This window comes from Taeniopygia guttata, chromosome 3 (assembly GCF_048771995.1).
Source record: "Taeniopygia guttata chromosome 3, bTaeGut7.mat, whole genome shotgun sequence".
NCBI classification, from domain to species: Eukaryota; Metazoa; Chordata; class Aves; order Passeriformes; family Estrildidae; genus Taeniopygia; species Taeniopygia guttata.
Genome location: NC_133027.1, coordinates 105,059,810 through 105,085,522, shown reverse-complemented (window position 1 = coordinate 105,085,522; position 25,713 = coordinate 105,059,810). Strand labels below are relative to the sequence as shown.

Sequence of the window (25,713 nt, the reverse complement as noted above, 5' to 3'; positions counted from 1 at the left end):
AGAAAATAATGGTGGGTTAAATGTGAACAACTAGGCCTCTATGATGGATACAATTATATTTCAGAAAAACTACATACAATCACATATGCAAAGTGAAATAATCTTTTATTTCGATTGAGTGGATTTCTGTTTGAAGAAGGGAGTATTTTGTTATTTTAGTTTATTTTTCATATTGCACCACTAACTCTTGGGTGATGACTGGTAGTCGAAAGGCCAGTAAGAGATCCACGTAAAATGGCTCAGGGTTTCCAAGTCCAAAGACCAACACCATCTATCAGAAAATACAAGCAATTGTTAATTTAAAACAAAACAACCATCTAGACCCTCTATTAGCCATATATGCAAGTTCCCAGACAGTTAGAAACATGGCTTCAGATATATAATTCATTATGCAGTGTCACAAGTAAGACCCTAAATAAACACGTGGGAATATGATTGCATAGCATACAAGCCAAGAAAGATGTTCTCATTGTATGTAATGTTGCCAACATTATTGTTACTAATATTCTAGCACTTTTTTCCTGATTACTAAGCCACATGTTCTCTTGCAAAACAGAACCTTTTTCTGCCAAAAGGAAGAAAAAAAAAAATCTCGTAAATTTGAAGGTGTTGGCATTCAACTTTTTTTTCTCTTGCATGTAAATAAATCATGAAGAAATCATATAAATGACTCAAGCTCTAAAAATACAAATCTAACTAAGAGGCCAAATCTCTGGGGCCCAGGAGTGGTGTGCTGTTGTGCAAGCCCAGCTCTAAGGGCTTCTGTCCATGCCAATTAGCAGTAGATTGGAAAGCCAGGCGACCATGATGGGTTTCGTCCTGTTATCTAACTGCTGCACTGTTCAGAATTGCTGATTTCCCTGCAAAATCATGACAGATGTATTACAGGAAAATATATTGGCTGAGTAGCTAGTGAGAGAGTTAATGCAAGGGATAATAAGTAGCTAAGGCTACGTCCTCCAGCAGACTTTGATGTGGTTTGATAATATATGGGGACGGGTCAATCTGCCCTATTAGCAAATGTAGCCAGTTTATGCTCTACATACAAACTAGAGATTTGATAAAGCACTAAATTAGTTTTCACAAGGTATTAGATGTTAGATACTTAATGGGATCATCATGCTTTTGCTACACTTGGTTAGGATGTGTTCTGTAACAGAAGCATGCGGCAGCATGACATTTCACCAGGAAAGGAAGCATGTCTTGTGACTGAATCACGAGTCTGGGAATTAGAACATCCAGGCATTTCTTGGCTTCTGAATTACTGTCTCCCTGACTTGCAGAAAGGTTTCTCTTTTCACATCTGCAGAATGGGACTGCATTCTTCCCTTCCCTCTTGGCGTCTTTGCAAAGCCACCACTGCTTTTAAATTTAGTTTTTTTTCATCCTTGGGAGTAAGTAATCATAAATCTGTGACGCTTCAGTCATATGAGACTAATTCTGTCCCACTCAGTAGGTGCTGAGAAAGTCCCTAGACTTGATATCAGAGAATTTACAGGTTCAAGCAAATCTGGATAAGAAACTTCAGTAAATTGTGAAAGGAGAAGCTGACAGTTTAGGTGTAGTACTGCATTCTGCATTTCTTAGTCAACTAGTAATTTAAAATGTAACTAAGACCAATAGTTTAGTGAAACCAATAACATTTTTATAGTCTAAAATCCATTGGCAAGATATGTCATGTGGGTACGAATGTGCATACCTGTACCCGTTCTAGCAGTGGGAAATATGGGTGAAGAAGTCAGCCTTCCTGGGGCCGCACAGAACCTTCAGAAAATTATGCTTTAAAACCCATTAAGTACTTTGTGTTTCTCAGATGGATCTAATTTTTTGCTAACAATATTTTACCCTCTGTTTAAACACAATGATCTTAGAATGCGTCATTTTACTCTCTCTAACATCTCACTGCATATGCAAGTAACTGATCCTGAATGACCGCTGCCAGGCTTTGCACTTTGAGCGCTAGGGAGACATTCTTGCCTTTTTGTGAAATGCAGCAAGAGTGTCATGTATAAAATGATCCTGTTTGAAAGGATAGAAACCGTATCCCAATACAGATCACAGTGGAAAATAACTCAAAATTACATGACAGCTTCTCCCCCATTTACCTTCCTCCCCTCCCTTTCCCTTGCTCAGCCTGTTTCCCAGTTGGGCTGTGGTAAGAAGCACATTGTGTATTGTTATGTTTTAGTTTACTCTTCCTAATAATGCCTTTGCATCTTTCATTAGTGTGTTCTTTATAGGATTGTAAAAGGGCACTGGTACCATTTGGCCTCTGAGGTGGTACTGCCACTGTCCCAGGGACTGAGAGGATTTTGAAGAGGATGGGTTGCACCCTGGCCTTGGCAGTGGGCTTGCATAGCTCCAGCAGAAGCCTTGGGTTAAAATCCTATGGGTCAAAACCCGCTGAGGCCAGTCTGGACTTGAGATTCTTTTATAAACAAGAAGACATTGCCTTGTAACTCCTGCTAAGCCTGCACCTGATGAGCTGCTTGGAGCTGGAGGGCTGTGTTTTCCCTAATAAATTCCTTTTTTTGAACCCACTTGTTAGTCAAGCGTTGTGCACACTAACTACAGCGAGGGCCCTGGGCATAAATTACTCTCACGTGGCACTGTCTCCGAGCAGCCCCCCAGTTATGGATTACTTTGTTCTCGACTTGACAGGAACATAATTAGAACTGTTGATGAAATCTACCAAATTGTTCCTCCGTGGCCTCAATGGTCAGGAAATTTGGCTGAGTCGTATTTGTCACCGACGTAAAGGCTCTAAACACTTCATATTAACTATGTTATTAATGTGCCCTCTAATCTGTCCGTGAATTGGTAACACTTGGAGGGAGCTTGTGCTCTAATAGCACCTTGTGATGAATTCATTGCAATGCTGTTCAAAAGTTTCTGGAGGGTGGGGAAAAAAAATAAAAAAAGAAACCTTAATAAAAAGTGCATATTTCTAGGTTGTTTCTTTTTTCTGTATGTGCATTCTTATGTTATACAGTTTTGTTTTGTTTTGCTTAACTGGAGATTCATTTAGGCTTTACATTGACAGACCGTTTTCTGTTCTATAGGATTTGCTGACATTTGGGCTGTTTCATTGCCAGAGGAGGCTTTGTGTGTCCCAAAGGAAGTGAGTGATCTGGCCATAACAAATCCTGCCAAAATATTTTAACACCGTTACGATTTTCTAATGCAATGCGTAGTGAATGTGACTAGAAAAGGATGGTGAGTCCATGAAGGGGGTTCGCTCCCTCTCCTCTGCGATTTGTCTGGTGAAACGAGCACGCCGCAGCTGCCGGGGGGTGGGAGACCACAGCCAGCAGTGGGGGGGGGTGTTTGCCTCCTGAAGTGTGTCCCTTCAGGTGCAGCAAGGCTTAATCTTTAATCCTTCTCTTGAACTTTGTAGAGTCCCAGGGCTGTAAGAGACAGCGTTTTGGTGATGTTAAAAAATGTGTTTTGGCTGATGTAAGTGTTTAGTAAGTTTAAAAGTGTTAGACACTTATGGATGAGAGAAGGGTTAGTGGCTGAAGGTCCTAGAAGTTGACAGACTCTTGCCTTCAAAATGAAGACCTGTCTCACACTTCAGAATAGTTTTGAGGAGCATTATGGTGGCTCTTAACGATATAAGCAACTCTACTTAAAATGCTAGAATACAAAATTAAGTTTTCACATCTAGTGTTCAGGGGATGAAGACAATTCAGACAACCTAGTGTTTCACTTAGAGCTGTAGGTATGGGAAAGCTAAAATTTATATTCCCAAGCTATTCTCTAGAGCAGCAAGTAAATTAACTGCTGTTTTTATAATACCTTGGTGATTTGTTTCTATTAAATTTAATACCATCCACTCCTCTGTCTCTCCCCCCCATCCCCACAAAAAACCCAACCAAAATATAACTAAAGTTAGTCAATGGTGAGGAATTTAAAACCCAAAAGCAATAATTACAGTAAGGAATTTGAAATGTGCTGACTGCGGAATATCAGCCATCGTGTCCAGCATGCACCACGTTGGATTACTCTGGCTATTGGCTTCTGCACCAGGGTAAACTCGCGTGTCCTTTGTCACTTTTATATTTATATAATTAAAAATAAACAAAGTAGCCATGTGCACCAGCAAGTTTTACTGAAGGTAGAAAAGCTACAGAGAAACAGAAAAATTGAGCAATCCCACAGCTTTTGCTCAGGTGGGCATGAGTAAAATGGCCTTTTGCTGTTAATGGTCTTTCCCACTTGGACGTTTCTTTGTCTTTGAATACCAGATAGAATTGCAAGTTCTCACACTCATCTCCTGAGCTCTTGTTCAGGTTTTTAATGCTCACACAAACATTCTGTTCCCTGTGGCCACCATATATGGCATTTCCCAGGTCCCAGGGGCAATGATGCTGTCCCCAACAGGAAGGAAGTGTTAGCCTGGGAGTTAGGACTTTCAGATTTTAGTTTAGGATCTTAATACACGTAAATGAAATGGGATTCTTAACTCTGCATTTTTCTCATGCAAATCAATCTATTTCTAGTAATGAGTAATTTAAGTATTTTTTTTTTAATATTGTAGTTGCCATCTCGGGAAATCAGGATCAGAATTCAGGATGCTCAAATTAGGTTTTAGTGCATACAGATATTCTGTTGATGAATCTATTATTAGAATGAAGTAGTACTTTCCTTAGGTCTGTTTCTTTTCACTGCTTTTGTCTCTTTTTTTCTCTCAGGTCATCTTGTGTAAGTTTATTCTTCTATTCTTTAATTTCACCTCACCATTTAATTAATTTCTACCAAAGCCATGGGTTCTTTAAGGACTTTCTAAATTGTTAGATCTTGTTACTTATTTGCAGTGAGTTCAAAACCAAATTGCATTTTCTTTTGTCATAGTCTAGTTTTATCACTGTTCTAAAATGGGATGTTATTTGGGGCATTCTTCCCCAAAAGCATTCTTTATGCTGTCCTGGCTGTACTTCATCTGTTTTTATAATATGCATTTGCTACTAAAAATTTTCTATAAGTGAATGAATGTTGTGTTATCCTTAATAAAACAGGGATATAAATGTCATTCATTTTCTGGGTTTGGGGTTATTTTTGTTTGGTTTTTTTTTTTTTTTTTAAGTTTCTAGTGGAAATGTCATGATATGCATCCTTTACATACCAATCTAATTTGTCACTCAGTAGAACCAAATGCATGAAGAGCAGAGCTTAATCCTGATTTCATTTCTTTAAGAATAGGAAGTAAAACTACTTCTGTGGAAACTAAGGCACTTACTCAAGGCAGGGAGGTCAGGAATGGAATTCTAAAATCAGAATTGGGTCCTGGAATATAAATTTGTTAGAACTGTATGCTCTCATCATATCAGCTGTGGAGAGCATATGCTAGGAGATGCTTGTGTTCAGAATCAGGTTGCATAGTTAATCATTCTAAGAAATAGACTTATCACTTCATAAACTCTAGCAAAGACTGTTTTCTTTTCCAAACATTTAAATTACTGAGCCGTTTTATACATTAAAACCCAATTATGACTTGCATGGTATTTCAAAGTTTTCAAAGCTGTTTTTTTTTAGGAACTATGCATAGTCTGAGGCTTTAGCATTGAGTGGTTCATATTTTCAACTGTATCGACTGTAGGGTTTTTTCTTCCAAAATACTGTTTCGAGAATGTTCATAACCACTAATCAGTACAAATCCCAAGCAGCCAGTTCTGGAACATGCTGCATGTCCCCTAAAACTAGCAAATCCCAATGTGACCATTGAGCTCCGGAATATAGCTTAAAAATACTTTATTTCCTTTTTCTAAGATGGTGAAGACCGGGTTAAAGTAAAGGGTTTTTCTGCCACCTCTTTTTTGCCACGTTATACAGACTGTGTGCAAAACACAGTCTTATAACGTGGCAAAAAGTTAAAGTCTTATTCAGAAAGAAATAAAAATCAAGATATGTTGCAGGATTTTAAGGAATGAGATTTAGCTGCTACTGATCAGAAATACTTATTTTAAACACCACCTTCTTGTTTCTAGGGTTCAACTTAGTACTTGAGCTATACATCCGTTTAAAAAGCCCCAAACCATCCAAAACTCCAGAATAATCTTTTGTTTTACTAATTTGGGTGCTGGTTTGTCAGCAGAGAAGTGTATTAATGTGAACCAGATCACACTGATTTGGTCAGGAAATGAACACTGTGGTTCTGTATAATGCAGTAGCTAGGAAGAGGTGTGTTAGAAATATGAAGATATAAACAATGCACGTGACACTGGCACCATGATGAGACCAACTTGCCAAAGGCACCCTAGTCCTGAGCATAGAAAGTTATTCCCAGACCTTTTGGGAATTAGTAGGATGGTGTTTGGTAAACGTTACATTCCTAAATCAAAGCTTAGCTGCCATGAATATGAGGGGAAATTAAGTTTATAAGATGAAGTAATCCTACTTTAAGGGCCAAACGAGAGAGAATAAGTTTTCAAAATCAGGAAGCTGCTTTATAAATACTGTCATGGACCCAGGATCCCTGTATAGGAAGAAGCAAAGCTATTTGCTTTAACAAAAGAACTTTGGAGTTGAGATGCGAGCCTGGTGCTTCTCTTCATGAAGAGATTGTATGAATGAAAGGTTGCAAAGATATTAGAATTTACTAAGTCATACTTGTCAATGACTTCTCTTGCTAGATATTTAAAGTTCAAGTGCTTGTTTGCTTTAGTTAAGTGCTCTGAAGTGCTTTTAAAAGTGTTGGCCCATTTATATAAATAAATTGAGAAACTCTATTGATAGTCTTCCTAGTCAGTGTGTGTTACCCAATATTTGAATATCCTTCCTTAAGTCCCAAAAAGATTTGCACTAGCGACTTCTAAAACACGTGAGGCTTTGTTAATGGAGCATTGTGTTATTTTATCATAGACATTGCCAGAAATGCAGTTTCTTGGTTGCACACAACCATGAGGAGGAAATAGAGGGCAGTCAGTAGCTCAGAAACTTATTTATCCAGAACTTAAGTGTGACTTGAGAGGAAGAATGAGCTGGAGGCCTGATTTCCTCTTGGAACATTTGCAGCAGGGAATTAATACTTACATCTTTCCCACAGTTTTTCCCCTCTCCTGCTTAGCTGTGCTAACTCAGGAATCTCTTTTAGTGCTCAGAGTCAGGCAACCAAATTTAAACACATTCTCAAACCATGGTAAAATCCTGTCTGCACACATATGTCCACTCACAGAAAGGAAGGAAACTACCAGCACTGCTAGTGAAGGTGAAGGTTGGGATGGTGATTACTTGCTTCCCCACAGTGATCCCTACCTGGCAGTGCTGCAGTGCTTCCTTACTAGTTGTTCTCCTTAAAACATTGCTCTTCTGGAGTGATGTCCTTTAACCTAATGATACTATTTGATACTGAAAGCCAAAGAATGTAATAAGATTGTGTATTAAAATTTAGCCTCTTTCTGTGGATAAAGAAATAAGCATTATTTGGAGGGATCACAGGGGAGACCTTATGCAGAAAGATCAGGGCAGTTATCTCCAGAAAAAGTAAAATGAATACCATCATCAACTATCCTCCAAAATGCAATGTAGTGTGATCAATAGAGTGCTATCTTAAAAATAAAATTGCATCCTTCTTTAAAAAAAAAGCAATAATCAGCTTGTCCTAATAATTTTAATCTGCATGTGCAGTCCTTTTGCCTACTTTAGTTACTGTTGGTGAGATAAAGGGGGTGTCATAAGCAGGTGAATTTAGAGCTGTTGCTAATTTAAACTGCATTTAATAAAACACAAGTTTGAGATATCTTACAAATCAGTGAATGTGGCATAGTTTGAAGATTGCTTTTGTCAAGTTTGATTAGCTCAAAGAGAAACCTTTTCTAAATATTGGTTGAGAGATTAATCAGAAAATGTAAGACCTTGAATTATTCCTCATCACAGGAAAACAACATAATGTATTATCTCATTTGAAGACTGGAAAAATGTAACTTTTGAGGATTTAAAATTTGTGTTTTAAATATTCTACTCAAGGCAAAACTTTCAGGCTGTTCCTTTTTTTGACTGACTTGTAATTTTTCCATATTATGCTTCACTTTCTACAGCATATTCCCATATTACAAGCTGATAGTACCAACATCATTACATTGAAGGATGTTCTCATTATTGACTCCATTCTCAATTAATTATAAGTTTGTCATGTTTTAATGAGTAGGATTAAACTTTCATATTCCAAATATATGTCTTGCATTGCTTGCTTAGAAGCTTTCTAAAGAATGTGGCTGATCAACTTCTCTGAATCTTTACAAGGAAACAAAATATTCTTTGTGCACATTAAAAAGTGTTTGCTGTATTTACAAACATTTGCAGAAAAGGTTTAATAGTTCTCTGCTTTGGAACAAAAGTATAAAATTTGGGCAAAAGCTGTGCTGGTCTTTTAGCTTTCCCTGTCACAAAAACTGTTGTTGTCTTCACTAAAATAGAAACTCGTATAGATCTCTGTTATGTCCTGTAAAATAAAGGATGGCAAAAGGGAGAGTAGCACTGATATATTTCAGGCATACCCTAGTTTTCACTGGATGATCTGTATTCCTCTTCAATAAATCCCAGTTTCTTTCTATGGCCTTTTTTCTCCCCCCAAAATGAGAAGGTACTTTGTACTTTTACTTAATTGCCCTGTCTTACAAAAACGTGGCACATTTGCATGGAAGCTGCTGCTACCACCTGTGCTTTTCAGATTTGGTCCAGTGCAGCTCTGCAGGGCGTCTGTCAGGCTTTCTCTCCTAACTTCACTGTGCATTATTAGATCCTGTTTGCTAACATAGATCCTGGTCATATTTTCTAGCAGAAGTTTTGTGTTCATTTGTCTTTTATTTCCTTCTGCAACTTCGCACTTTTCTCATTAGTATAGATCAAATAATTTCTAAGAGTTTTTCTTCTTTTGCTTATTTGCCTGCAAAACATACACACAGGATGGATGTATTCTAGCCCTCTTGTGGGTTCACTTCTGCTGATTTCAGTATGCTTAGGGGTTTTTTCCCCCCCAGAATATCAGTAATAATTAGGCACCCGTAAACAATAAGCACCAGTAAGTTTGGAGTCTGTGTCAATGTAGATAGGTGTCATAGTAAGGGCAGGTAAGAAGATTCTGCAGCAAAAGGATCTTTCATTAAATATGTTTTTACATTGCTTGTTTAGCCTGTGTTGAATTAAAAATAACCTTGCAATGTGAATAGCAATGTCAACTGATATCACAATCTGGCTAATAACACACGAGCATGATTTCGAGAGGGTTGGACCAGCATGCCCCACACCAGGTAGGAACCCAAAGTCCTGGAAAATGCTCGGCAGCAATCCTCACCCCAGGCCATTTCTCATGAGACCTGTTACTACAAATAGCCTGTGGCTACATTTGGGTATTCAGGTTTCGACAGGATGTGGCTGCTCTTTCTCACTTACCAGATGGCTTTTCATGTACCATCACCTGTCCTCCTTCGCCTCACTAACAGAGTTGTGACAAGAGCTGTCCTGGTGGTTGTGAAAGCTGCTTTCTGCATGTGGCCATCATAATTATCACATGTGGGCACCTTTATTTAGCAAGTCCAGACATACATTACTGGTGCGAATGTCTTGTGTTTGGGTACATTCATTTTATATCATTTATACAATGGGTGTGGGGTGGTGATATTTCACAGCCTAATCAGAGAGTTAAATCTGTGCAAAACCTGCTTGATCTAAGGACCAGGCTTTGCATGTCTGTATGACAGGGGATGAATTTCTTCATACTCTCCTGTTTGGAGGACATCTATGGCTCAGTTGTGCATTTGCACTGGTTGAAAGTAATTTGGTAATCCCAAACAAATCAATGGAGGTTTTGTACTCCACTTCCCCATCTCCTGTCCTCAAGCACATTTTGTGCAAGGACCATCCTTATCACCAGCATCTGTCTTTTGAGTGATGATTTACTTGTCTCTAGGTCCCTGTCCCTTTATGCAATACCAGATCTAAAATTATATCTGTCTGAGATCTTGGCATGATCTCAAAGAATTAATACTGATTTCAAAAATTTATTGCCAGGAACTACATGTAATATTGCTTTAAATTAACCAGTAATTATTCAGAATCATGTAGGAAAGAGTTAAAAATACTAAACAAAAAAACAAACAACAAAAAAAACCCCTTTTCCAGGCAACTGGACTCCTTCCTTTCAACACAGCTGTTGCAGGTTTCAATGGTATGAATAAATGTATTTCTTTTAACACTTTTGTTGTTTAAAATGCTATTGTTTCATCTGAGGTGTGAGGAGATGTGCTAACCTTGTCAATGTGGGTGCAGTAGAGCAGAAATGATAACTGTATATACTTTTTTTTTTATAAATATACAGAGAGTGTGTGTGTGTGTGTGAGAGAGAGAGAGACAACTTATTTAAATCCTGAATACAGTCAGACCTCATATGCATTGTTAAAAAAAAGCCCTAAAGAATTGCATATGGATTAGGGGGATGAATATTCTATTATTTCAGTCTGTTCTGCTGATCTTCTTATTGTGACTTTGTGCTTCAGAAATCTGCCAGGAATTTGGCTTTGCTGTACTAGACAGTAATTTTAAATGTGTATCAAGCACTTGATAGTGTATGATTTGCGTGCTGTTGCATTCCCATTCCCTAAATTTTCCACCAATTTATTACTTTTTTCATACTGTTTTAATATTTCAGGATGATGAATATATACAGCATCATTAAAAGTAAATAAAAAATGCATGAAATTAAAAAATGGAATATTAGATGTTTCTTTGCTGTAATCCCTAGGTCCAATAGGAATGAAATGTCTCTGTTCTGTCAAGTAATCCCTAAACATGATTAGGGACCTTGTAGTTTCCACATAGCCCACATAATATTTGTATCATATAAGCCTATTTATGTAAGGTTTGAGTAAAAGTTGTTATTAGAAGACCTATAAACCTATTCTACAATTCAAAAAGATATGCTTGCCTCTTAATCTCTGTACTTTTATTATTTTGCTGGAGATGGCAATACGTCTTTAATTCATATTTCAGAATTCTGTTGCATCTTTTGGGTACTTATATCATTCATTAACAATCCCAATGAAATGTATTTTTAAGACAGAGGACTGAGTTCAACAGTTCATCTACTCATGCAGCTTCTCCTTAAATCCTCATTGGAAGGGATGTGCATCTCTTTCTAGGTCTCTCCTTCAGCATCTGGGTTTAATCTGACCTGGGGGTCTGGAGATGGAGAGATGGTTTTTCTCATTTTGGGGAAGGGAAGGTGGAAAGAGGGAGGGGATTAATTTTCTCTGTTTAAGTCCTGTGATAATATATTTTCAGTGATGGAGGTGCTTCTGGCAGCTCCACATAAAGTTTCAGAAATCAGCTTTTGATTTGATGAGTCTGTAGCAGAGTTTTGGGGAGAAATATCTAGGAAGAAGGAAAATGGGGAAAAGCATTGAATGACAAAAGAATAAGATAGGAGAGACAATGGGCATTTCCAGCTGTTTATTGTGACACAGTTGTGTTGCAGGTGCAACAACCCAACACTTCCTATTTTCTGGCTCAGCTTCTTGCCTGGGCAGCAGAAATGTTCATTGTCCCAGTGTTGTTAGGCTGAATTCATTAATGTGCAGAGGTATTCCAGTTCCATGGTAGCACAAGGAAGATCAATAAATAAATAAGAATAGTAACTTAAATACTTCTATGGTTTGAGTAGGCTTTCACGAAGAAAATATTTTTAAATGATACTAGGGGTCAGCTGTGGCAATTCCATATTTCCCATAAGAAAATTTGAGATTATATTAACCTTGGGCTATCTACTCAGAAAAACCCTGTGGAAATACACCTGTATTGCTTTCCATACTGCACTGAAATTTACTTTTATTTCATTTTCAGCTGTTAGGGTGGCATTTGAGCAATAGCCCTATTCTTGTATTTATGAACTAAGAGAAGCAAAACTGCTCACTGCTGAGCCCAGGGATCCTCTTCCAGGAAAACTGAGATCAATAACTGTTATCAAGTCTTCATTTATAGGGAGTGTTAAATGACCACAAAGTCCTGACATTCTTCAGTTAATAGGTTATGCTTAAAACCAGGCTATCTACCCCCTGCCCCCCAACCAAGCTACCACAGTCAGAAATTTTGATCTTTGGTATAATTTTAAACAATCACTTTCAGTTGTTACAATTCCTTTTTAGCTGGAGAGACTGTATTACAACAGAACCAATAAGTTAGAGTTGAACCGTGGTTTCCCTCACCAACCTCCTCCTTCCTGCAAGTAGTAGAAGGTGGGAATGAGATGATGATACTTGAGGCTCATTTTGTCATCCGAAGCAGGGATTTATAATTATTATTGCAGTTACTCTTGGGTTTTGGTTATCAGCAAAAAAGGAAGTGCACACCCCAACCAGAACAGAACAACCCCTGAAAACTGAAAAGTCTTGCACACAGATGAGTTTTCAGATGCCTTTATTCCCTCAGTTTAAGTGGAAAAGAGGGATTTGGGAAAGCAAGAGCTTAATTTAGCAAAATAATATTATGCTTTCGATCCTTAAAATGAATGAATTATTTGGATACTTAGCAGTATAATGTCTTTGAATAATGCTGGTATTTAAGTTGGAAAAAATGATATTGTCAGTGTGCTGTGTTTTCCTCTTGTGATGTTTTTACCAATTTGGCATTTATGGGAAGCAATATCATTGTTGAGAAGTTTCCAAATTGCTTTTTATAGAAATCCGCAGAAATTAAATCTCCTCCTTGTTATGAAAATGAAGTGATGTCTTGAGACACTGGTATATTAGTACAAATCTGTGGAGACAGTAAGCCAAATTCTGCTTGCAGTTATTGTGTGACCACTTTTAATAGCTTCAGGAAGCTGTGTTAGGTGTAGGCTGTTGCAGAGCATTGTAAATAAGCATCTGCTTAACTACAGCATGTGAGCAGCAGTAAGAGGGAGTGTAACATCCCAGCCCTTTCCCCTGTCCCCTCAGACTGTGTGGCTCAGGACATATTGGAAAGAAACACAAAAAATGGGTTGGAAGGGAGACCAATTCATGGGCAGTCCAAGCAAGCCACTGTTTAGAGGGATGCAGTGCAGAATTATTTTGACTTAGAACCATAATGGGTCTTCAGAGCTGGATTTAAACCACATAAAAGTGCTGTATGTGATGTGTTTAAATTCACTGACAGAATTAAGGCAGGACCAAGGCAAGTACATGATTGATTTTCACAAATACAATCAAATCTAAGAGATGGAGATGCAAGATGGATCAAATTTTAAGACCTGATTTACCTACATCAGATATTTAATGGGATGCTTAATTTGATTGCTTCACCAAAAACTACTCACAGTAGTAAAGCCACTGACTAAATGTCTGTGCAATCAAGGGATCTGTGTGCATCTACATCTTGATTTCCATTTACAAATAACCAGCAATTAATGGTTCAGAATTACTGCAGGGAGCAGTTTAAGGTTCAAAATGGCAACTCTAGGATTTGGGGGTCCTTTAGCATTCTTTCACAATGTTTTTTAGGAGTATAGACAGGCTTGTGCAAGTCCATGTAAAAAGATTTTTAACTTGGGTTGCAGAAGGCTCTTCACGCCTACAGCTAGAAGCCATCTCTCTTCAGCAAGGTTGGATGCTTTTAATAATGAGATTTAGGCACTTAATAGTAAACCAAACATATTAGCCTACTCCTGTGTAGCCTAAGTGTCCAATTATGTGGGTTTGTTAATAAAAAATCAGGAAAGATCTTTGAAAAGAGAGATGACAGCTGTTTTTTGTATTTTGTAGCAATCACAAGACACTGTATACTTTCTTCTTGGGATATAACACATTTCTGAGTGAAAAGTCAGCAGTCACTATTGTGACCCTTTTTATTTTTTCTTTTTTAATTTGTCTCATTGTAATGTGTATGAAGTACATTAGACTATCAGACCAAGAGTGTTGAAAATACTGATAGAGTGTTGAAAATACTGATACATCCTCATTATTTTTACTGTAATATTTCTATAGTAGTGAATCATCAATTATATTTAGTCTTTTTATTTCCCATAGCACAGCTACAACAATTGAAATGAAGGGTGTTATGCTCATAGTCTTTTTCAGCACTCATTCAAGTTCAGGAAAACTTTGGCTGTTTTCTCACAGTAACCTTTACAATGCAACCGATAAACATTAGTTTTGTTTTAATGACTCCCAAATAATGCCATATTTAAATGAAATGTAGTTTGCCTCAGCAGGGTTCTTTGAATTTATGAGCATTTTTGTCCCATATCCTACAATAATGTGACAAATATTTGCATTTTTACTGTTTTCTTGAACACTTTTAAACACCCATTTTTAGGAGACTTCAGATTGCTTTTGAACATATTTGAATGCATTTTTAGCTATCACCAAGCTTAAAATAGGAACCCCTTTTTCAGCTTATCTTTATTAAACACCTGTAAAAATCAGTGGTATTTCTTTTTTCTTATAAAGCTTTCTTCCTTTAACAAATGCCAGAAGTGCTGCACTGTTTGTTGCAGTATGGGCTTCTTTTTTTGGTGGTAATGGGCAATAAATGCTCTGGTAATGTCTCTTCCATACACACAGGCATTTGCCTGCCTCAATATCATAAACAGAAACTTAAAATTATAGTGAAATGCATTTGATCTTTAACTATAATCAATTAATATTAGAAATGCTAGACAGCTTTTAGAAGATATCAAGAATTAAGTCTTAGAAATTGATCATTCTGCACAAATGGTCATGCTTACAATAAACCTCTGATTTGAAGAGTAGGTGGTCAGGCATAGCAGTGGCCAGTTATTTATATTTTCTTATGAAAATTCACTTCAATTTTTTTTTTAAACCATGGGTTTATTTGTCAGGGGAGGGATTTTTTTGGTGTTTGGGGTGTGTCTTTTGTTTGGGGTTTGCTCAGATATGTACTTCAGAAGAAATTTTATTATTCAGCATCTTTATAATGTAAGTGTGGAGTTAGCAGGTTAATCTTGCTGTTCTTGGAGGCAGTTTCACAGAGTTCTTCATGTCTTGGCTGGGTTAAGTTTTGTTTTCATGTGCTTTTTTTTAAAGAATTTATATTGGCTGCTTATTTTTAAAGTAATGTTTTCATGTGTTGGATCAAATTAAAAATAAATCAATCACATTAATTTATGTATCTTCTTTCAATCATACTAAGAACTCACTAACATTCACAGAAGTCAGTGGGAAGGTTTCTGTATTGTTGTTCTCCTGCAAAAATAACTTCTGTGTATGGTTTTTAGTCAAAAACCCTAATCAAATAACATGTACAGAATTTTGTAAGTGAAAACAAATAATTTAAAATAAGACTGTAGTTACTTACAAGTCTGCATTTGAGCACTGTGTTAGATGTTGGTTAAAATTAGACTTCCTTAATGGACTAGTGAGGGAAGGTGGGAGTGAAAACAAGAAAAAGATGACAGAAGTAAATATGCTCATAAATACAGAAGCGATGTGTTTGCTTTTGTGGCCTTTGATCAAGCCCAGGAGTTTACTTTCAAAGGACGTCACGGGATGCTTGGGAAAGGAACAACCACCTGGCGTAATTGGAAAGGGGGAAGGCCTGCAGCACGGCTGCTGCTGCTCCTGCCTCTCTGATAAGATTGTAAGAGTTGCCAATATCAGTATTCAGCCTTGTAGCGTGTCAGGGCGCTTTCATGTGAACTGAAGTGAACTGTCTGTACGCGCTCCCTCCCGCGCTCCTTCCCAGCGCTCGGCGCGCATTGAAGTCAGGGGAGAGGAAAAAAAGATTTGAGGATTGCCCAATTTGTTCTGACATAAAGAGATGTTTAGCTCTGTGAAAGGTGGTGGAGGCAGAGTGCCTGACTGACATTTCAACAGGCTGTCTGCTGGGATTGCTCACTTCATGTCCCTTCATATTCCTGCTGTGTCCTGCGCGAGTGCTCTTGTCTAATCTTCACAGCGAGAGAACCAAGAGTCCCCTGGGCTTCGGTGCTCAATACCTTGTTAGACGGGGCGTACGATGCCACAGCTCCTTCTTTCATCCTCGCTTTTGCTCTAATATTTCAGGCTTCTTTCAAGTCCAATTATTATTATTTTTTTTAAGTGATTTGCTAAAATAATTGTGTGTGTCTCCTAATCGCCTTGGTCTTCTCTCAGCACTACTAGATCTGGGCGATAAAAATACATGGAGGGGAAGAGAATAAAAAATCCCATTAAGTCAAAGCTTTAAGCATCGTTCTGTGCTTTTGTTTTTAAATTAGGGTGCATTGACCTCCTTTGGCTGGTTTAGAAAACAGACGATAGAGAATATTCCTTGAACAAGCAGTGGGAGGTATAACATGTTTATAATAGAGCTGAGACAGTGCCTGATCAGGAATGGTGAACTCCATACCAGGGGCGGCAGGGAAGTTTAGTTGTTGAGGGTCTGTGTGCTTTTACAATTCCAAATGTGTTGTGATGCATTCTGGCATGCCACATCCTGTTAGATCACATCGGGGCAGATCATGGAGCCAAATAACACTAAGAAGATGAGTTAATGGGAGCTAATGCTCACCTCTTATTCCAGGAGCATTATCAGGTACCTTGCTAGCCACAGTTCCTATCTGGATTCAATCCTCCTAAAGCAGAGATGATATTAAAGATATATGTATTATGTTTTGGACAGATAGATACATCATTTTTCATTAGCTTTCTCAAAATACATTAATTAATAGATGTAGTTTAATCCATGTTAAGCCATTAAAATTATTCACATACTGCACTCATAGTCTTCCTTTACATCTTTTTAAAGGCACTTCTTTCCCTCAAGTGTATTATTGCTGGGGACAAAAAGCAGAATGGTAACATACTCTGCTTCCTGCAGATCTGGCATCCCCACACTGTGAACCCAAAAACACATTGCATGGATTCCATAGTGACCCATGGCTGCCACTGCTCAAGTTTACCCTCAGTTTCAAGCTCTGATAAACATCTCTTCATCTCTCTCTTATCTGAAGGTGCAATCGTGTGTCTTGCCAGGCTAGAGATTTCTGATGCAGACCCCTATTCCCAGATATACCTTCCAAACTTTTGTGTGTAGAACTGCACCCTTGTTCCTTCCACAGTGCAAGGACAGCTACAAAAACCAGTGACCATGAGTAGCTGCATGGTTTCCCTCAGCCAGTGGCGTATCTAGTCTCACATTCTGTTTGCTAGGAACCAGCAACAACTTCTTTTCCTGCAACAGACTGAACAGGGGATATTAAAACTAACTTCTTATCCTTTCTGTAGCACCTACAGCCCAGAAGAACTGAACTTATATCAGCACACTGTCACAATTTGAGGGTGTTGTACAGGTGCTGTAGAGGTCTCTTCAGGCTATCCAGAAGAAAAAATTCCAGACCTTTGAAGTTAAAATTACCAGGGAATTACCCAGTGAGCTTTCTGCTGTAGGTACAGTCCAGGTAATATCAGGAGGTTTTAAAAAGGGGTTTGATGGATCTCAGACACATCAGAAAAGGCTCTCACAAAACACAAGGATCATTTAGAAAAGGGGATACCAAGGAGATGGTGCCAGTTGTGCCCATCTTAGTTGGTGGGGTATCCTGAACTCCTGTGGGTATTTCAGGGTGGAGAAGCATACTGGCAAAATGCCTTCATCCTTCAAGCTGTGGTCCAACAGTTTATGGTCTAAGTCTAATTTAAACATGTGAGCAATTATTCAGGAGATGTGTGGGGACAGGTTGTGTGTAGTGTTACATACATTGAGTGGTTTACTGCATTGAATGCTAAGCAAGGGCTGTGTGTGCTCCCAGTAGAAAGGAAGCCAGTGCACTTGAGATGCTCACAGGTACAGACAAATGCCTGTTGGTGTGTGTGTGCTTACAGGCTTGCTTCCTTCCTATTTGCTTTTGTGTGCACATATCATTATGTAATATTTCACCTATATAATTAATTTAATAGTTTTATGAAATTTGTACTTGCTTGTGCAAGCATAACGGGGAAGCCCATGCTGTTAACAGAGGTTGATTGTTTTCAAACCACTGATTACAGAACTTACCATCAATTTAACAGAAGTTGTGTTTATTTAAAAATTGACTTAAAAGACAGTAAATGACTTGATGACTCATTAAATCAATTTAAAAATTGACTTAAAGTGCAGTAAGTGATTCATTATGTTAAGCTGTAGGAAGACACCGAATAAAAAGAAGAAAAAAAGAAACCTGGCAGGAAGTTGTAGGTTCATATCCTGATTTATTTTTGTTCAGAATAAAATGGTCTGATTACCAAAAGTGGATGCAAGGACATCTACCTGACTATTATGAAATACTCAGGTAGTAAAAGCAGTGCCATTAAGCAAAGGGCCAAGTGTCACTGAAATACTTCCCTGATTTTTATATCAGTAAATGAAGTTTACAATAATGCTTTGGTTGGGAGATACTGAGTTGCATAGCAGGATGCTTTTAAATTACTAATGTTGAATAACTGTTCTATATGTCTCAGATTTTTTGGACATAATGTCTATATGTTAAACAGTTTTCTATGGTATTTAAAAATTGACATTTCAAAGAGTGTAATAGCATAATGAAATGTAAACTGAAAACAGGAATGAGTTAATTAGACTAATGATCCCTTGACTCCTTTATTAGCCAGCTCTTTAGAAATTGGGATTAGCTTTGTTTTCTCTGCTGAATAAAGACAGGAAGGATGATGTTGATTCTAGTAAATGACAGCACCAGAAGAAATTAGAGTTTTCCTGTTCGTTATAGGTTTCATCATCTGAGAAAAAAATTTAGCCTTCCTGCATACATCCCTTGTTTCATTGCACTTTGAGTTTCACTTGGATTGAAAGAGAAATCAGGAAAAAAATTTAGGAATGCCTACTGATTTCATATCATGATTTTAAGGGTGATCCACTCTATGTGACTTCTGGACTTAAAACTTTACAACTCTTTGTGCAAACCTGGAGTAGATTGGGTTTGAATTTAAATGAAGTCTTCAGAAAAGGCCAGCTTGACAACTTTTTAATCTAGGTTTTGAACACTTAATTTGTCCTCTCTAAAAGAGAGTGATTTGCACATCTCCATTGCTTTTAAGGGCTATCAAGAAGCATGAGAATTATCTCTATAGTGGTTCAAACCAAGCATGCACAGAGAAACAAAATCTTTTTTACGACAAATAGGAGGATTCATAAGTCAGCAGCTGCTAGTGAAACAACATCATTAAAACTTCCAGCAATTCCAGACCTTGCTCTCGGGACTTGCTCAGGCCAAGCAAAACCTTAAATAAAGTGCTGAATTATAGGCAGGAAAAAGAAAACCAGAATTTAAATTGGTAGAAATTAGCGATGATTCACTAAGCTAATTTCTTCCCTCCGTTTCCCTTGTGTGATGGTGCGTGGAGTGGCGCTGGGATGAGGGAGAGCAGAGTTGGAGCTGCTGACAGCCAGCTTTTAAGTTTGGATTCTTTCTGGTAGGTCTTTATCCTGCAAAGTAATGAGCTCCTCAGCTTCCCCTGAAACCTATAGGTATAGAGGGCACCCAGCGCCGTGCAGGATCAGATCTTTAACGAATGCCTGAGGAATACAAAATTTATCACACAAATGAGGCGACAGAGAGGAGGTGGCAGCAGCTGAGTTATGAAGCTTTTTACTTACAGGCAGGGTTCGTTTGCTATCCTGCACGCCCTTGTTAAGCCTTCTGTGAGCACCACACTGAAGCAGAAGTAATAATGCCACTTGTTTATAGTCCAGTGTTTCCAGCTTTCTGGAGGGTGCTTTTGGAGAGGTGTGGCGGGATGGCAGTCAGCACACTCGGGCGTCACTGCTCCTCTCCTCCTTTACGGGAAGGAGCATCTGGAGCCCATCCCATGCCTGTTAGTTGTTCCCTAGGTGCTGCTGGGTGGCTCTTTGGTGTGATGCTCACTGGGTGTTTGATTTTGGCCTGTCCTGGGCAGGGGGTGCAGCCTGTGCGTCGTGCGCGGCAGAGCCGAGCGCTGCTCGCAGTCCATCGCTGCGCCTGACCTTGCGGCTCATTATTAATTTGAAGTAGCGGAATTAAAATTTTCCATTCTTTTGCATTGTCATGCCTCACGTTGATAAGCACAAAGAAATGTAAATAAAAAAGACCTATTTCACAACCCTAGCTACAACCTTTTTGTTTTATGACAAAAGACAGTTAATTAGCATACTAGCAGTAAGCAGCCTTCCCAAACTCGTGCTAATTATGTATTCTGTTGACCGTGACTCCAGTCATAAGGTAATTGGCTTGCAGCAACATGACATTTCAAATCATCTCTTGAAATTACATCAAAAAGCCAGCCTGTTTTGTTTTGATAGGGGAACAATCAATTTGATAAGTGGTAACACAGCTCATTGTTTCACATTAATTAGACTAATTGCAGCATGTTAGCCTCTGAAATAGACAGAACTTGGAGAAGACAAAGGCTGTGGCCTTTAGCATGCAGTGCATGTGGTGGTTCCACTTGCTTGCACATACTGTAGGCAGAAAACAGAGTTGTTAGGATTCAGCCTTGCAGGAGACTGGGTGTTAACAGTGGTTTGATGTGTTATGCTTAATCCATTGGCTTTCAATTATAAAATGTATGTTCAAAAAAATCCCAGAGAGAGGAAGGGGGGAATAAAAACAAAAAAAAAAAAGCCATTTCAATACTAATGGTGACAAAAAGTTTTTGGTGATCTTCTGTTTTGAGTCTCCTGAAAGACAGAGCAGAGATCTGGCCACAAGATCTCTTCTATATTTTGGCACTGAGAAATATGACTTAGTGGTGGACTCAGTACTGCTGGGTTTATGGTTGAACTCAATCTTCCAGCCTAAATGATGCTATGATTCTATGTATATGGACTAAAAGACTTCTCTTTGAGGAGCCCTTACTTTTGTTCTTGCTTTTCCTGCCTGTTCCCTCTAGTGTTTTATTTCTTAGGATACCTCAGTTGGGCTATTTTTATTTTCACTTTTATATTTGCTTAAGAATGATGTATGGAAGAAGAAAATTAATGCATACTGGATGGATTACTGAAAACAGATAGTAGAGATGCATACCCCACCCACGCATTTCTAATTTAGAGCATCTTTGCCCGCTGTTGAGATTACCAATTGTACTTAGCTCTGTGATGATTTTTGTGATCATCTGTAGATTGACATGACCAAATGAATTTTGCTTGTGACCTAATTGAAATATAAACCAAAGTTTTAAAAGATGAAAAGTTTAAGGGGTTATCTCAGTTCACAGGTTAGGCTAACTTCATTGCACAACCTGGTACAGTGGCTCTTGCACATCAAACCCAACATCAGACCACTGGATAAGTAAAAATATTCTCTTTGACCAGTACATTGCTAGTATGTTTGGTAAACAGGGTAATAGTGAGCAGCTTTTCAAAGACTGAAAAGCATCAGAGACTGGATTCCAAAACTGTGTGCATACTGATGAAATCATATGCATGAGACCAACTCTGCCTTTTCTTTTACAGTTCTGTAGTCCACCTGTGCCATCAGAGTATTTTACCTTCTGTAGTTGCCTCTATTCAACAAAATTTTTCGTCACTTGAAAAAAAAAAAAGTAGATTAAAACCAAACGAAAACAAAAATGAGAGAGAAGTTAGGGAACAATTCTTAATCATTGAATTGCTTACATGAAAGCTGCAGTTCTTCAGTTGCTCTCCGTTGAAGGGAAGATTTTTATTTTGAAGTGAGGTGAGGAAATTTAGGCAAGTCTGGGTACAGACTTCACTTACATATCTTTGCTTCTGTTACTCCCCCTCACACACGTGCCCCAGTCATTGACTGGTTAGACAGTAAAACCTCTGGGGCAGAGATTTTGATAAAGTCACCAAGAGTCTGTGTTTGTAGAAGTGTCATTTCATTTAAATCAAAGACTTTGTTCTAACAGCTGAACATTCTATTTGTTCATCGAAGCTCTATTTTTATTAGTTTTGCTTATGCTTTATGTTGGCCCCTTAACAAGTGGTCATAAACTCTGTTTTAGATCCAGCTACCAGTGACTTCATACTACTGATTTATTTCTATCATTTACTGGCAAGAATATATTTTTTAAAACATAATCTAAGCAAATCATGCCTCTCAGTCTCCTCTCTCCTGTGCCCTCCCTTTACTTTGCTCCTTCTTCAACATATAAACCACCTTTCGTTGAGCTTAAAATTATGCCCGGATTAGCGATGTAAGTACCCCAGTGTGCTGCTCTTACTAAAAAGTCCTGGGCTTATACAGGAGGTGAATTGGAAAGAAGCAGAAGATTGGAGCCTTTTAGCATTCAGTTTAAGTGCTGGTTCCACTTGCCTGAGCACAAGCTGGAGCTGGTGCTGTTAGGATGCAAGCCTGCACCCTCGCTGTCACTGCTGGTCCTTCTGTAGTCAGGTTCCTGCTTGGAGCAGAGCAAATCTTTGCTCAGTTAAGCGAGCGTCAGTCACTGGCAAGCTTGGCTGCCAGCCCAGGTTTGTTAGACTTTTCTGTGCTGCACCTGAATGAGATATTGAGAAGACATGGCTACCTAAACAGAGCCTAGAAGCTGTAGATGTATTAAAAAAAAAAATAATTAAATTGTCAAGGGGATGACAGAATAATTTTGAGAATATAACTTACACTTCCAGCACTCGCCCGGGAGGTTTGCAATAAGGAACCTGCACTGCCTGCTCGGTGACACGTCCTGTGTGATCTTGTTTAAATACCTTTCTCTATTTTCTTGAAATCCAAGACTAGAAGGTATTGCTGATTTCTGACAGAGAAACAGGGGCATGGGCAAAACATAGCTTAGCAAGCTAAAACACATTGATATCATCCTGCAAAGGTGCTGAGCTCTTTCAAAGGTGCCAAATGACTTTGGCTTACATCAACAGTGGGCACTTAACTGCATGTAGGATTGTGCTTTTAAATTGCTGGGCTACTATCCAGTCAAAGTCAACAGGACCATCTTCAAATGGAAAAGTAATGGTGAGAAATAAAGTTGCTAAGTTTTTGGGTTGCATGAAGGCACAGGCAGTGGGTATTCTGCACAGCAAGTTGAGGAAAATCAGGGACAGAGTAAAAAGAGATAAAATAGGAATAGTTTTTAAATAGGAATTGCTGGCAGAGCTATTAATCACACAAGTCTTTGAGCTGTAAGGATTGCATGAGCGGAGCTAATACGAAAGGAGAGAGATACTTTGCTGATATCCTGAAATAGACTATTAAAAGCAACAAGGAAAATTAAAGGGAGATAATGTCTGAACATATTAATGACATGTAATGATAATTTTAAAAACCCCAAATCTACAGAAAAACCCCAAATCTCTTCAAATATCCAAATTCCCATGTGTGACTGTTTTTTTATTTTGTATGGGACAGCCTTGTAATAATCGATTTTTGCAAGTTGCTGGTGTTGTTATACAGTCTCAGCTCTGAGCTTTGACTCTGATCTCATTTGCACTAGTCAAATAAATCAAACTTTCTGCTGTTTCTCTGTCTATACACTGCAACAGGGACCAGAATGTGGACTCTGCTAGAGTCTGTGTGGTTTTTAGCAGGAGATTTCACAGCACTTCTGAAGCAGGTTTGAAAAGGAGGAGAAAAAAGCATTTGTCATTGCTGCCTAAGGTAGGCCAGCACCTGCTTTTTGCAGACTACCAAACTAAATGGGGACTTAATGCAGGTAGGGTCCTTTTGTCTGAAAAGAGGAATCAAGAATCTGTGAATATAAGACAGAAACCTGAGACATAACTTGTATTATTGTATTTCTTGTCAAAATATACATCACTATCTTTGAAACGATGGCATCATTGCAGCAGATTCAGGACAAATTGAACACAGGTTGAGGACTTTGCACAGGGGATTAATCTTTGCCTTCCATGGGATGATTTTTTTTTTAAGTCCTCTTCTTGCTATTCCTATGACCTTCCACCCCTAATGTGCAATCGTAGCTGTTTAATGAAAGAAAACAAACTTAAATTCTGCACTGACCCAGACTTGTGAAGCAAGGAGGGTTTTCAGTGAAGCTTTCATAAGCTGTAAATCAGTGTAAAATTTAGCTCATATTACATTCTCATTGAAAATGGGTTATATGATAATTTATGTTGAGCTGATCATAACTAAGCACCTCATAGTAGTGTCCTTCAAGAAATTTTAATCAAGATTGTCTTTCTCTCTCCACCTCTCTTGGTGCAATTTCAAGAGGTTTATTTGCATGTCAATCCGCACGTGTCACTGGAGTTATTCCACTGGAGCAAGCACAACATCCCGGCTGCGTACGTGTTTTACAGCAGCATAATGTCAGGTGACTCTGTGCATTTATTTCTGATTTGTGCTAGTGGGAGAGTCAGGCCCTTAATTCTCTTAAGCCCTGAAAACAGGGATATTTCCAAGTGCCTCTCAGTTCTGTTTTCCAAGTCTTTTTGTGCTTTGCAGTGACTGTGCAATGAACAGTGTATGGGGAGAAAGTGTGGATCCCATGAAAATCACTGAGCTGGTCCAATCTTTTATTTTAGAATCAGTGTCAAAAGGTGTTTCTAAGTATATTTGACATTTACTTTTAGAGGCCTGTTTTCTCTTGAGGTTTTCCCCCTCTTGGTTGTATGGTGCACAGGAAAGGGACTCCAGAGAGTGTCTTGGGCTGCAAATACCTGGAGAGTCCTCTCCAGAACTAAATTGCCAAAAGCTCTTTACATCTAGGACCATCTTATTTTACAGTATTTATGCAGTCTTTAATATGGTGGGGTTGTACAGCAAAGCCAATTGCTCCATAATTGGTGATAATTAACAGTTTCCCACCTAAGTACGTATAATCAAGACAAACAGGGTGGGGAGAGGTGTGTTGGTAAGAGTGGGTGTGTTGATTTCTCATGCAGGCTTTTTTTCTTTTTCATAATTAAAGGCTTATGGTATGAAGTTACAAATGGGTGGACTCCTAGTAGAATCCTAGAAAGGATAAACAAGTTTTAAACAGATTTTGAATGGATGTTAAAGACAAAGACTATGAGCTATGGCCAGGGACGTTTGTTTCAAGAAATGCAGCAGAACAGAATTTTAGTTAGATAATGCATTAAGCACACTACGTGTCAAGTTTGACAGCCAAGATCTAAGCAGTTTTCATGCCATGGTGAAGCTTTGGATTTGAAGGTAGGAGACTTGGGATTTGTTGAGCAGTGACTGAAGTGGAGGAGTAGGAAAACACAGGTACAGGAAACATAGTTGGATGATGGTGGTTGTAGCCAGAGCAGGTGAAGTGGCTGGGGGAGGCTGGGACAGTGGAAGTAAAGACACTGGTTTGTGGTCAGAGACTTTGCAACTTGCTCTGTATGGAAAAGTGAGGAGATGCTCAGTTTATTTGCCCCTGGAGCCTACAAAATCAGTAGTCACTACCAGGCTTCAGATTTTCTAAGTCACATAAAATTAATGGAGATATGCTGCAAACCACTCCTCCTCTCTTCCTCTCTTTTGCTGCATTTTGTAGGCTTTTGTTTGGTTGGTTTTTTAGCTTTTCCTTCCTGCCAGTAAGCATTAAAAGTTCAGGTAGAGGTATTTTCAAATTTCTTTTACTTCCCACCAGTTGTTTCTGGCTATGTTCCAGAGAGAGAGAGAAGATGACAGGTTTTCATTGGTCACTTAATTGTGTGTGTCCATTGGTTTTTATGACTTTCAAATTTATATTTTTGTGTGCTTAGGGGCTTTTGTGACAAGGTGCTAATGGGTTCCCGGCTGGGCAAGCACCTGTGTCAGAAAGTGTTTCATTGTGTCCCTTGTTTTTCCACCTCTGACTGCTTTTATTAACTTGCATATATATACCTTTATTGCAGCCC

General features: G+C 38.5%; 1 protein-coding gene across 22 annotated transcripts in view; it reads left to right on the top strand.

Moving 5' to 3' along the window:
- Positions 1 to 25,713, top strand: part of ESRRG (estrogen related receptor gamma) — a 391,934-nt gene that overhangs the window by 162,045 nt on the left and 204,176 nt on the right. For 4 of the 22 annotated variants that reach the window (XM_072927567.1, XM_072927566.1, XM_072927557.1 and 1 more), the window contains one exon: positions 3,063 to 3,121. The exons of 14 other annotated variants lie outside the window; for them this stretch is intronic. Coding sequence is in view for 5 of the 8 variants with exons in the window: in XM_072927557.1 (XP_072783658.1) it covers positions 3,063 to 3,121 (59 nt within the window). In the remaining 3 variants the exon portion in view is untranslated. Of the gene's footprint in view, positions 1 to 3,061; positions 3,217 to 25,713 lie in introns of those variants that run through there. 4 more of the 22 variants (XM_030269131.4, XM_041715433.2, XM_030269129.4 and 1 more) reach the window with 2 other exon arrangements.